This window comes from Grammomys surdaster, unplaced genomic scaffold, assembly GCF_004785775.1.
Source record: "Grammomys surdaster isolate TR1022 unplaced genomic scaffold, NIH_TR_1.0 167, whole genome shotgun sequence".
Taxonomy (NCBI): Eukaryota; Metazoa; Chordata; class Mammalia; order Rodentia; family Muridae; genus Grammomys; species Grammomys surdaster.
The window spans coordinates 10556414-10569346 of record NW_021604615.1 but is presented as its reverse complement, the minus strand read 5'-3'; the positions used below and the strand labels follow the sequence as shown (position 1 = coordinate 10569346).

Below are 12933 nucleotides of genomic sequence, written 5' to 3'. Positions count from 1 at the left end.
TCTCTCTCTCTCTCTCTCTCTCTCTCTCTCTCTCTCTCTCTCTCCCTTCCTCTCATGTATGTGCATATGTGTGTGTGTGTGTGTGTATGTGTCTCACTGTGATAAATGGAAAATCATCTTTGAATTTCTGAGTTTATATTTTCACTAGAAGTCTTTATTTACTTATTAAGATTTACTAAGATCATGGGAAAATTTGAAAAATGAAAAGGTAGAACTATTTTAGAAAAAGAAATGAAAATGATGATTTTTATTTTCTGTTCTGTGTGTCTTTTTTCTCCTTCCTGGAGGTAAATCATTTTGCCCTATTAATTCCAGGCATGTATGTTTCACATGCAGTGAACATCCCTGGACTTGGTGGCTCCTTTTGGGGCTTTGCACCAGTGTCCAGTGATGCTCAGACACATGTATCCTGCTGGGCCAGCTCAGCCCGGGTGATTATATCAACTAGGCAAACTTTTACTTTACCCAGAAGCGATAATTATGTGTGTAACATGTGTCTTAATCCATCAAAGTTAAAGTTTGCTTGGTTTTGGCTTCTCACTCTTTCCTGATTCACCCAAATCTTCATAACTCAACTTTGTGGATTTCTAGCAAGGCCATATAGTGTCATGCCTACGGATGTCTCAGATGACAGGCAGTAACTGATTCTCCCGCCGTAGCTTGGGTTAGGAGCCTTAGGATCCATTTACACGGTTGGGAGACACTTCCAACGTGTTAAACGCTTGTTTCAGAAGCATTTTGTGAATTTTTTAATGTTTCTAAACTACTGTTTGTCTAAACAAGTTTTCTCCCATTACCTACTCCAGCAGGTAATGGTATGTCAGTACTTAGTCCCGCTGTGTGGTCAGTCACAGGGCCTGCTCGTTCTCCTGAACAGATACGTCTTCCACCCTGACAGCAATCCAATTTATTAGACTCCACAAAGCCAGGGCAGGCTTTAAAAATGTTCATAAAAGCAAGACACTTGGGTCTTAAACCCCTAAATCTAGTTTTGCTCTATTTAACTTGAAGCATTTATTGTGGACTTTCAAGTCCACGATTCTCCCAGAATGCCATCCAAGCAACACAAAACGGCCTCCAGATCTGATGTGTTGCCTCCGTTTAACTTTCCAGGTGAAACCCTCCCACTGGCTACATCCAATCAGATTCTGCTTCGATTCAGCGCAAAGAGCGGAGCTTCTGCACGGGGTTTCCACTTCGTGTACCAAGGTGAGGAGCACCCTATGCACTGTACTTTGTGTACCGGTGGGGGGGGGCACCCTGTGTTCTGCACTTTGAGTAGCAATGTGGGAGGTACCCTGTGAGCTGCATTTTGTGTACCAAGGTGAGGGTGCATCCTGGGCTTCTAACATTGAAGAAAAGTCAACAAATTTCATTTCTGTGACATTTAAATAGTAGAGACCATTCATATATGTGAGATAGAATCACTTATTAAGAATAATTAGATTTTTCTTTTGGCACTCTAAATTGTACTTCTACTTCAAAGACATAGTACCTTATTTTCTAGCATTATAAAAACAATTATTGATTAAACTATCTATGAATGACTCTTCAGATATTGCAAAATGACATAAAATACAGTATTTGTCTAATTATGTAAATCATGTCATAAATATTTAGAGCTACATGTATTGAAATATAAACATATATTTGAAACAAACATGTTTGTTGTGAAAAGTAGCTGAAATTATAATTTAACAAAGACGAATGCAGAACTGACATGACCATGACTATTCCTCTGAATGAACAACACTTTGTAAAATTAACCTATCTGTTCCACATCTTTATGCTTGTTTTTTTGTTTGTTTGTTTGTTTGTTTAATTTGGTGCTTATTTAAATAAAGCTGAGACTGTTTAAAAGTCTTCCAAAATGAAAAAGATGTGATATATTCACTCAGCTTGAATATTCATTCCACAAACTTGAAGTTTAGGAGCACAGAACAGTGGATCTGGAGCTGCTTGTGACACTGTGGGGTGGAGGGAAGAGCTACTTCTGGGCTCCACTCAGCCCAGTCCTGAAAACAACCCTCTTCTAGACCTGACGCCACACACTTCACATCCCAGCACCTGAGGCTGAAGCAGAAGGATTGTGAGTTTCCAAGCCGTACAGCAAGATCCATTCCCAAAATACACCCCCCCAAAAAAAGGAACAATAAAGAAATTCTTAATTTGTCTCCATCTAAGGTCATCCGGCCAGGAGTTTACCATCTACCCTTCAATATTTTCCTCATAATTAGAGGGAAGTCACTTATTTGAGTCATTCCCTGCCTTGAGATAGAATTCTCCAGAAAGTGTCCTAAAAAGATTATGCTTTTCAGAAAACCACAGAGGATAACAGTCATACCATTTGTTTCAGTCCTAAAAATCTCACAGAATAATAGCAATTTGGTCAAAATATTTCCCATAAAAGGTTTCCGTTTTCATCATCGAAATCATATGAATGGTGTCAGACAGAAGGTTGCAATGATACTGGCAATGCACATGAGAAATATTTCTAACCCTTAAGTGGCATTGTTAGGGAATTAAAAGTAGTTACATTGTTTTAAAGTTGTAGTTTTTGTTAAATGACCAATATATTTTTAATTGACTTTGCTAAACAATGATTAATTTAGGCAAGCTGGCTAAACTTATTTTCTTCAGATGAGTTTTTAATTACTTTTTTCCGTGTAGATACATAATCTAAAACTCACATTTCTTCTGTAACAAAAGCAGACTGATTATTTTTAAGTAAATTTTTCCTCTTAGGAAAAAAAAATCATACTAACATTAGGAAATGAATCCAAGTTACTAACAACAGGAGTCTTTGTATGGGGCTTCCTCTGGCTTTTGAAAAAGAATAGATCATTGGTCAGGGAAGCGACAAAGGGAAGTCAAGGCCTGTGCTGAGTTCACACTCAGGCGACATATATTGGAAAAGAATTAAATCATTCCATGCATATGTGTCTGTGTAGTGGGGTGTTTATGGTTTATGAGTTCATCAAGTGCATGTCAATGTGTGTGCATGTGTGTACATACATACATATGTGTAGAGGCAGGAGGTCCATCTAGGTGTCTTTCTCAGTTGTCTCTCTCAACCCTATTTTTAAGACAGGGTCTGATTCTGAACCTAAGGCTCACCAACTTATTCTAACAGTACAACAACCTCCAGGGATCCACCTGCCCCCACAACCCAGCCCTGGGATTCCAGGTGCACACAGCATTTTCATTTCCATAGTGACCTGAGCTTCCTCAGATTTGTATGGTAAGCATTTTATTGTCTGAGCTGTCTCCCAGTCCCGAAAAATTGTTTCTTTATATAAATTCAGACTTCGTCATTGAAATATGTAAAACTACAGAAAACTAGAGAGCAGACATTTATAAGAGGAATTGGTTTCCCTTGTACAATATTACGTCTCACATATTTAATGTCTTACAAAGCCCAACACTCCACATTTCCCTACTCTCTACTATTGAGTTTATGCAAAATGAGTCTTTCATCAACGCTAAATCCCCTGGAGGTAAATGAAGAAGCTTGTGAATCCAGTTTATAAACTACTCAAAGGCAAAAAGAAAGTCTTCAACCCAGAGAGAGAGATTGAGAGAGAAGTCAACCAAGCACTGGCTTTTTAAAAGAAAGCTACACTGAAGCTACACATTATTTGCACCCTTATTATATACAAATATTCCGAGTGGCTATACCTTCACCCATCTCAAAGTTATAAAATCTCTGTGACTTTGTGCTCTGAGATTATAGGATGCTTGACCCCTTGTTACCAGGCAGACAGTCCATTATGAAGAACATCGGAGATGCCAGTGCAAGCCATATGTCAAAGGATGGAGTGCAGAAGTGTGCCTGGGACTCAGGTGTGGAAAGCTGCCCTGGCAGCTCAGGCTAGCTCCCTCACAGCCCACAGTGGCTTCCTCTTGAAGGAGTATGTCGCAATTCTGAAAACAGACATAGATTGTCTTCCAAGCTACTGACAAAGTGCTGACTGATGGTTAGTTATGCTGTTGATGCACAGAGGGAAGAGTGTCTCCGTGGGTAATTACTTTAGATGGGCTGGTCTGTGGGCACATCTATGAAGCATCCAAGGCTCCTGAAGTGTACCAAAGTGAAGAAAGCCAGCCAGCAAGCAAGCAGGCAGACCTGCAGGCAGCCTGGAGCGTTTACTTCTCCCTGTACTTGACTGTGGCTGTGGTGTGAGCAGCTGTTGTGCATTTTTGCCTCTGTGGTTCCCCTTTAGTTAACCAGGCATTGGCATTACAAACTAAGTAAAGCCTCTCTTTCCCTGTGTCAATTTCAGCCAAGATGCTTTATCACAGCAAGGGAAAGGAAAATAAAACAAAGACTTAACTGTAACAGCCAGGGATATGTCACCCCCACTTCTCCTCTACCTATTGTCTGATCCTGTCCAAGTTAACTCTTACTCAGTGGCTCAGTCTCTCACAAGCATACTATTTTGGTTTTGTCTGGGTGTTGCTTTGTTTTGTTTTTTGTTTTTGTCCGGACCTATATTTTTATTTTATCTGTATGAGTGTTCTGTCTGCTTGTATATTGGTGTACCATTATGTATACCCTTGAAAGCCAGAAGAGGGCACTAGATCCCCTGGGATTGGAGTTAAAGCTGCTATGTGGGAGGTAGGAATCAATCGAGTGTTCTCTGGAAAAGTAACCGTTGCTGCTAACTGCTGGTTCATCTCTCCAGTCCCAGTATACTGTTTTTTAGTCATCTTCCTTCTATTCATGCCTGGACATTTCAGCATACAGTTTCATGCCTCTTTCAGCCAGCTCTGAGTAAACTGTTCTCACCAGTGTCAGCAAGCTGGCAGAATCCACTGTCTACTTTTGTGTGAGAAGAAGACTTAGCCTCTCCACACAACAGGAAAGGGACTGCTGACCTCAGCTCTGTCTCTCTGAGTCATGGCTCTGGGACGTCAACTAACTACATGTGACCTTCTCTAAACCCTGGTCACAACTAAAATAACATACAGCCTGTCCCAACTACATTAGAGAATCATTATTCCTCAATAATATCTGGACAGCACCCCAACCTCAGCCATACGGGCGAAATAATATCCTGCCTCAGACTCATCTGGTTCCTTTGAGCTTGAGTGGTAAAAAATGGAAACCCAGAGTCTCATTGCCATGAAGCCTTGTTGCTTCTTTACCATGGCTGCTTTTCTCAGATGCTATCAACTGAGAGCATAGCTGATTTTGTATTTCTAAGGAAAGTACATTTTGTTTTAAGAGCTTACAAAGTGTGGTTTTGTATCGAGAATGTTTATGATGAAACTGTGTATGTGATTCAATGGTGTTTTACTAATTCCCTAACTATGACCAACCTTGTCAGGTCAGAATCCTCAACTCCCAACAGATAAAGACTGTCTCTGTGTCACTAAAGGAAATAAGAGAATTCCCTAAAAGCCCTCCAATTTTTTCTTCGAGTTGTTGTTGTTCAACTTTCTGTCAGAGGATGCAGTGGAAGGCCACACACATGCCTCGTAGATTGGTAATGGATCTCTTATGCTCTTCTAGTAATTCCAAATGAATTTTTCCCACTCTCAGCTCTGTGAGACCCTATAAAGAAGCACTCAGCCTCTTGCTCATCACAGTGGTGTGGCATGATGGGGCGTGGCACGGTGGAGCATGGTGTGTTGGTGCGTTGGCATGGCATGAAGCAGATCCTCTCTCTCTCACTTACCTTCCAGATGACCCTATTTTGTTCTCATTCTCTCTCTGATACTTTCACATTTGTTTTGTGATGGTGCAATTATCGTTTAAGAGGGAAAGAGTAGTAACAAGAGAAAAGAACTCTTGCCTTCTGCCTGAAAAGCCTGGATGAGCAGGAACCAGAGGTCCTGATGGCAGGAGGGTTCACAGCAGAATGTAACCCTCTAGATGTTACCACAGTCCATTCAGCACTGCCCCTCTCTCCCATTTTCTCTATGTTCCCTACTCTTTCCAAACTTCCAACTTTATGAAATGTCTTTCATAACCACATATGCACACAGTGCTACTCATGTATATAATTGCCTTAAAAATTGACAACTGTAGAGTCCTTGTCTGCATCAACTTCCAGGGACCAAAAGATACTCAGAAACCTCATAGACGTAGGCATTTACTTCCCAAGACAAGGAAATCCGCACACCTTGTGAATCTGAAAGAATCTTGGCAAAGACAAAGCAAAGATGGCACATGATGAGTCTTGGCTATGTAGGGCTGGATCAGTGTGACTGCTATGAGCATGCTTCTCTCGGGGCCACTACATCCTTGAGTATCTTCATTTTCATGTAGGAGATAGAAGGACCTGAGCAGAGCAAACACAAGTATAGGGAAGAGCCCCAACTCATTAGATGGGGTCATTGATCTGCTGTGGTTCTCATGGTGCAATCTATGCTGCCTGTCACAGTGTAAGTAGACAGCATCTTTGATGTAGCTCCTGGTCAGTAGAAGGGATACCCTGCCTCTCAGCACCAAGCCACTGACTCTATGGCTCTCCCTCATGTGGTTGTTCAGTCCTGCTGGAATGTTCTACTGCAGGTTGTTCCTGGGCCCTTAATCTATCCCCTCCCTTCCTTCTCCATTTCCAAAGTGCAAAGTGATAGAGTTCAAGGGTGGTTTTCTAACTATCTGTCTCTGAGTACAGAATGGTTGAATTATAGGAATCCGATTTTCCACCAATCCTATCAGGGAGAACTGACCCTGTCTGTCAGGGTAGACCCTGAGAACAAAGTGAGGATTTAGACTTTTACATCTTCTGTGTCTAGTCTCAGACCTCCTGACATTTCCTTTCCTCCACTATCAAACTTTAGTGAGTTTGCCCAGGACTGTGTGGCTGGTTGAATCCCTTGCTGCAGTGTGGACCTTCCTTTTTTTTTTTTTTTTTTTTATTGTAACAAAGACTCCTTGCTTAGGATGATCATACCAACTTATTATTTTATCTAGCGTTATCTGAGCTACTGGCCCCATTCTGGTACTCACCCACATTAAGATAAAACATCATAATACAAAGAGGAATGGAAACAAATTTGTTTATGCTTTTTCCCCAGTTGGGAAGAAAGGAATTCTTCAGTCTAGAAAATCACAGCCCAGCTCCTCCCACCCCATGCCAGGCTCCCCCTGCAGGTGGTCATCTGCATACCAAGTATAGAATATTCTGGAGGAATATTCATGGGGCCTACATTAATATTGTAGAGTGTTACCTTTTCACTGTGGTGACATGAAGTATACTTTGTTAATAAGTTGTTAACTGCATGGTAGAAGGTTGTGAAGTCTAGACCCTGCAGTGTGTTGCAACTCTACCTTCATTCACACAACTGCATGTCCAGCAACTCCCTGCTTCCACTCAACCATCTCTGGCAGCCACCACCCTGCTCTCTGTTCCAGGGAGTTCAACTGCCTTGGGTCCTCCATGGGAGAGGAAGAGTGCCATATGTTTGCTGCCAAGACCAGCTCATCTCATGTAACACAGTGCCCCTCAGATGCCTGTGTACCATCACGAATATCAAAGCTTTCATTTGTATGGCTTAATAAAAGTCCCTTATACAAATTCATAGACCACACATATTTTTTATGCAGTCTTCTTCTGATGGACACTACTCTAGTGAGTTTTCATTGTTAACTTGATTATTAATTAATACAGAAGGGCCCAGCCTACTGAGGGCACCATCCCTAGGCTGATAGTCCAGGGCTATATGAGAACACCATCTTAGCATGAACCTGAGTGAAGCAGGGAATCGAGCCAGCGAGCAATGTTCCTCCGTCGTTTCTCCTCCAAGTTCTCACTTGAGTTTCTCCCTTGACTTCCCTCAGTTATGTATGGACGGTGATGAGGATGTGTAAGCTAAATGCACCATTTCATCCCCAAGTTGCTTCTGATGAGAGTATAATATCATGGCATCAGAGAACAAACAAGAAGTATACCTAGTTTGTTTTCCTCCATGGGTTATAATGTTATTAGACCCCAAATCCAGCTCTTCAGGATAAATATCTAAAACGATGGGTCACATGGTGGGTCCTATTTTTTTAACTGCATAATTTATCACAAGGGCCACATCTAAACGAGTCCTTTACAGAGCAGCCTGTCTCACTAGTCTCCAGTGTTATGTTACTGAGGAAGAACAAATGTGTGGGCACTGCCTTCTAATTGCCAGCACAGTCGTTCAGGTTTTAATTAATTTGAACTGCTTGAATACTAATGAGCCGTCATGGGCACTAAGTTTCTTTCTATCCCATTTTCCGATCTGAATGAGACCTCTATGGTGGTTCCCAGTGACATCACAGGAGGAAATGTAGACAGAGAATTGACCCTGGGGGCACTCCTTACAGAGACAGTTATGGGCATTGTGTCTACCCTGCGTCTATCGCATCCTCTTTACATCCACTCCTGTCCCTTCTTTTTTATTTTTTCACTTTTAACAATATATTTAATGAGAAATCTTTTTTTCCAATTAAATATCTGTTTATTATAAAACACACATATATGTATATCTCATGTGCAATTTTCAGAGATTCTTTTTCTTTTTTTTTATTGGATATTTTCTTTATTTACATTTCAAATGTTATTCCCTTTCCAGGTCTTCCCTCTGGAAACCACCTATCCCATCCCCACCTTCCCCTGCCCCTATGAGGGGCCTCCCCACCTACCCACTCCTCCCTTCCCGCCCTGGCATTGCCCTACACTGAGGCATCGGACGTCCAACAAGGCCATCTTCTGCTTTATATACGTTGCCAGAGCCACAGGTCCTCTTCTTTCCTCCTGTTACACTCTGCTCTGACACTTGGCGATCTATATGCTTCTTCCCCAGCCGTTCCACGAACCAGTGACACGCAGTGCAGCTCTGTCCCAGAGCCCCGATATGGGAGAAGGATTGGTTCTGAGTTCTCTGCAGGCTCCATCGTCCGATTCGAGTGTAACCCAGGTTACCTGCTGCAAGGTTCCACAGCCATCCGCTGCCAGTCTGTGCCAAATGCTTTGGCCCAGTGGAACGACACCATCCCAAGCTGTGTAGGTAAGTGGGGCCCAAGAGACAAGATGATTACCCAGGGCTGGCTCAGAACCTCATGTCAGGATTAGACCTCTGCTGTCACTGCTCATGAAGTGATCTTGCTCTTCAACTCTGTGAAGATCAATAGATTAGGTCCACAGCCCAATCAAGCCAACCTTAAAAATAAATATTTCCTAAAACATGAGACTTGCATGTGTAAAACACGCTTTCCTTTCTGATGCTCGTTGAGTCTGTTATCAACTCTAAAGTTAAGAAAGCACATAATTTCCATCTGTGGGAAGCGCATGTGGATAGTGAGCTATGAAAGCGCATGTGGATAGTGAGCTATGACATTATATGTATGATGTTCCTTTAATACATCTGTATTTGAAAAGTGTTGGATATGACACTGGTATTGTTTCTTATTATTTGCTACATTTGTCAGAGGAACTTTTAGAGCAAAGGTGATTATCTCTTGAACTTATCTGTGCATTTTAAGTATCTCTTTTTCTCCCTGGATTGATCCAAAGCTCATCAGTATGACCTGGAGCTGCTAGTTTGTACACAGAAGGGTACACTCTACACACACCCTTACATTAAAGTTGAAAAATTATTCCAATCAGAACTCACTTCACAGACACCACTGTTGTAGACAGTCCCTTCTTAGAAAACCCTAAAAAAAATTGTTTATAGAGTTGAAGCTTCAAACTCAGTTACATAATAGATATTGATCACTGATGTTTCACATTTGAAAGCAAAGAAATTCAATTTTACCTTGGCTAAAAATGCCACTTACAATATCAGGAAAAGTTTCCCTGTCTGAGCACAGCCAAGGAGAATGGGCCATAGAGTCTCTGCAACTTCACTTGGTTTTAATATCTCTCTCTCTCTCGTTCTCTCTCTCTCTCTCTCTCTCTCTCTCTCTCTCTCTCTCTCTCTCCCTCCCTCCCTCTCCCTCTCTCTCTCTGTTTCAGTTCCGTGCAGTGGCAATTTCACTCAAAGAAGAGGGACAATTTTGTCCCCAGGCTACCCTGAGCCATACGGGAACAACCTGAACTGTGTGTGGAAGATCATCGTATCGGAGGGTTCAGGAATCCAGGTAGGACCTCAGACCAGGGCATCTGAGGAAGGTCAGCAGACTCCAGCCTTCCTCGTCCTCCCTCTTCCTCCCCTCCCTCCCTTCATCTCTTCTTTCTCTTCCCCATCCTCTTTCCCCCTCCCCCTCTCTCCCCTTTTTTCTTCGTGTATACTTTTTATTTCCTGTGTAATTTATTTAAAGACTTTTTGAAAAACCTTTATTTGCTTGGGTGTGATTCTGGGTTGTGATTCAGCGTAATGCATTTCATTCTGGCTTCTTCATACATACTTTGCCCTCATTCATTCTTGCTCCACAGCCTTCCTTCCTTCTCCCCTCTCCCTCTCTCTGATCCCCCTCTTCCTTCCTGTACGCCCTTGCACTCTCTAGTCATGGCCACACAGGTGGACATCTGTTTCTCTTTTCTGAGTTTTTCTATAAAATATCTTTAATCATTTTCAATATTTGCAAACAAAGAATTTCCTTTATTTTTGAAGCTTTGATTTTATTATTTTTAAGTGAGGTGTGTGTGTGTGTGTGTGTGTGTGTGTGTGTGTGTGTTACCTGAGTGGCCAGAAGAAGGCAGAGAAGCCCCTAGACCTTGAATTACAAAAGGTTCTGTGCCTTGCATAGGGTACTGAGAATGAAACCCAGGTCCTCTGGCAGAACAGTAAGTGCTCCTAACCACTGAACCATCTCTCCAGCCCAATAATTGATTTTTAGAATAATGGCTATGGGATACTATTATTTGTAGAGATTTTACCATGTCCTATTATAGGTTAGTTCCTTTCATCTATATCTATCTATGTAGATAGAGAGATACATGTGTGTGCATGTATGCATATATGTGCATATTATATAAAATAAAATAGTATATACTATATCATCTTATTAATATATTTAATCTTAATAACATATTTAATATATTAAAATATATATTATCCTGTTAAAGAATACTTACCTCTATTCTTTGACAGTTTTCTGTATGTATATAATACATTTGATCACAGCCAGTCACCCATCCTACTCCCCTTGACACCCCCTTCCCCATTTGACCCCAATATGACCCCCTTCCATTTTCATGTCCTCTCATTATTCACATAATCCACTGAACGCAATTTTGGGTATGTGTGTGTATGTATTTTAGTTATACAAAGCTCATGTATATAGATTAGTCTGATTAAAATAAAACACGGTAACCCTGCTTTGTTCTCCGGTAGATCCAAGTGATCAGCTTTGCCACGGAACAGAACTGGGACTCCCTGGAGATCCATGATGGAGGAGACATGATGGCCCCCAGACTGGGCAGCTTCTCAGGTAGGGTGACCCTGCGATTCCCTTTGTCTCTGCTCTTGAACCAGAACAAAAGCCAAAGGAAGAACAGAACCCAGTCTGTGAACAAACTGGTTTTTCCCATAAGGCCTAGCAGCAGTTCTTTCCCATAATGCCTAGCAGCAGGGCTGATCCGAGTGTGTAACCTGAGTCCTGTGAGAGCGACGTGGCATTAGGGTCCTGTGCAGGAGACTATCCGGAGGAGCTAGGCAGCTCAGCAATTAATGGTCAGATTGTGAGGGTAGCCATGGATGGGGAGGCACATGAGAGGGGTAAGGCTGAGAAGGAGGCTTACCCAAGGCTAAGACAGCTAGAAAATGATCCATTGTACCACAGTGAGGCCTGTAATCTGTCATTCTTCACTGTGAAAGAAAAGTGACACTTCGTAAGCCTGACCCCACCCATGCCCACCTCACAGAGGCATGGACCTGGAGCTCCACTGTGGTGACCAGCAGTGCTGTTAGTCCTTGCCCCTTCTGGCTTCACACGTGTGTCTATGTTGGGTCACCTTCCCTTGGCCTTGTCCTCTCAGAGAACTACTGACAGTGTTACCTCCTCCCTCCTCTTGTCACCATGTCCCTAAAACTGATATCATTTGTGCACTGTAGTCCAGTCCACTACTATGTATCATGTGACTTATCTGTTCTAAGACCTCCATTTCAGACACAGAATGGTCTAGACACTTAGCACAATAAGTGTCTCACGAGACTTCTTTTCAACTGGATCATCCTTTTTCTGTTGACTTTTTACTAAGTATGAAACAGAAGAGAGATGAGACTTTCACAGGACTAACCACAAGATGGGTTGTATCATTATATGATTGAGGGATGGGACCAGGACTGTGACTTGTCATTTGATTGCTGTGTGGCCAGCCACATCGGTGTTGGGTGGTAAAGTGCCACTTACAGTCGTTCCTCACCCACTGCCTGCCACTGTCTGCATTTGGGTTTTTGCACCTTTGGGTGTTTAATAGACAACAGGCCATTACCAAACAAGCTTAGTCTGGAATTTTTCCACGTGGGAAGTCTGGCTGAGTTCCTTAGCTAGGGGCCTCTTGTCAATGTCCTATTTACTGTGAGATTTACAGAAACTTTCATTTAGATAATCAACAGAGTTGTGAATAAAGTAGAAATTCTCTGCCATTAAAAACAACAATAAGCCTGTAATTTAAAACCTGCATGTAGAATGCCAAATTCAATTTGATTCTATGACATCTGTTTATCTAACTAGCAGTGCTGAGAGAGAATGGGTGTTCTGGGGCTGTGGGGCAGAAGGGTACTGCTAGAAGGTGTGGAAAGGAAGACTTAGATTAGTGGAATGTAGCCATACCTGGGGCTGGGGAAATGCTTCCACAGTGAGAACCAGGCTCTTACCTGCACTTCTGCTTTACTCAGTGACACTAAGGAAAGAAACCAGCACTATTTCCTGTGCACATTGTACAGAGGTGCTATTGTTATTGTTTTTTAAGTCATCCAGGAGATGACTTAAAAAGTATACACCTGGTGGAGATAGATAGATAGATAGATAGATAGATAGATAGATAGATAGATAGATAGATA

General features: G+C 42.0%; 1 protein-coding gene across 1 annotated transcript in view; it reads left to right on the top strand.

Annotated features, from left to right (window-relative positions):
• Window positions 1-12933, top strand: part of Csmd1 (CUB and Sushi multiple domains 1) — a 1525237-nt gene that overhangs the window by 1351978 nt on the left and 160326 nt on the right. The window contains exons 33-36 of the mRNA XM_028766288.1: window positions 1114-1209; window positions 8788-8991; window positions 9942-10066; window positions 11263-11359. Coding sequence (XP_028622121.1) covers window positions 1114-1209; window positions 8788-8991; window positions 9942-10066; window positions 11263-11359 — 522 coding nt within the window. The remainder of the gene's footprint in view (window positions 1-1113; window positions 1210-8787; window positions 8992-9941; window positions 10067-11262; window positions 11360-12933) is intronic.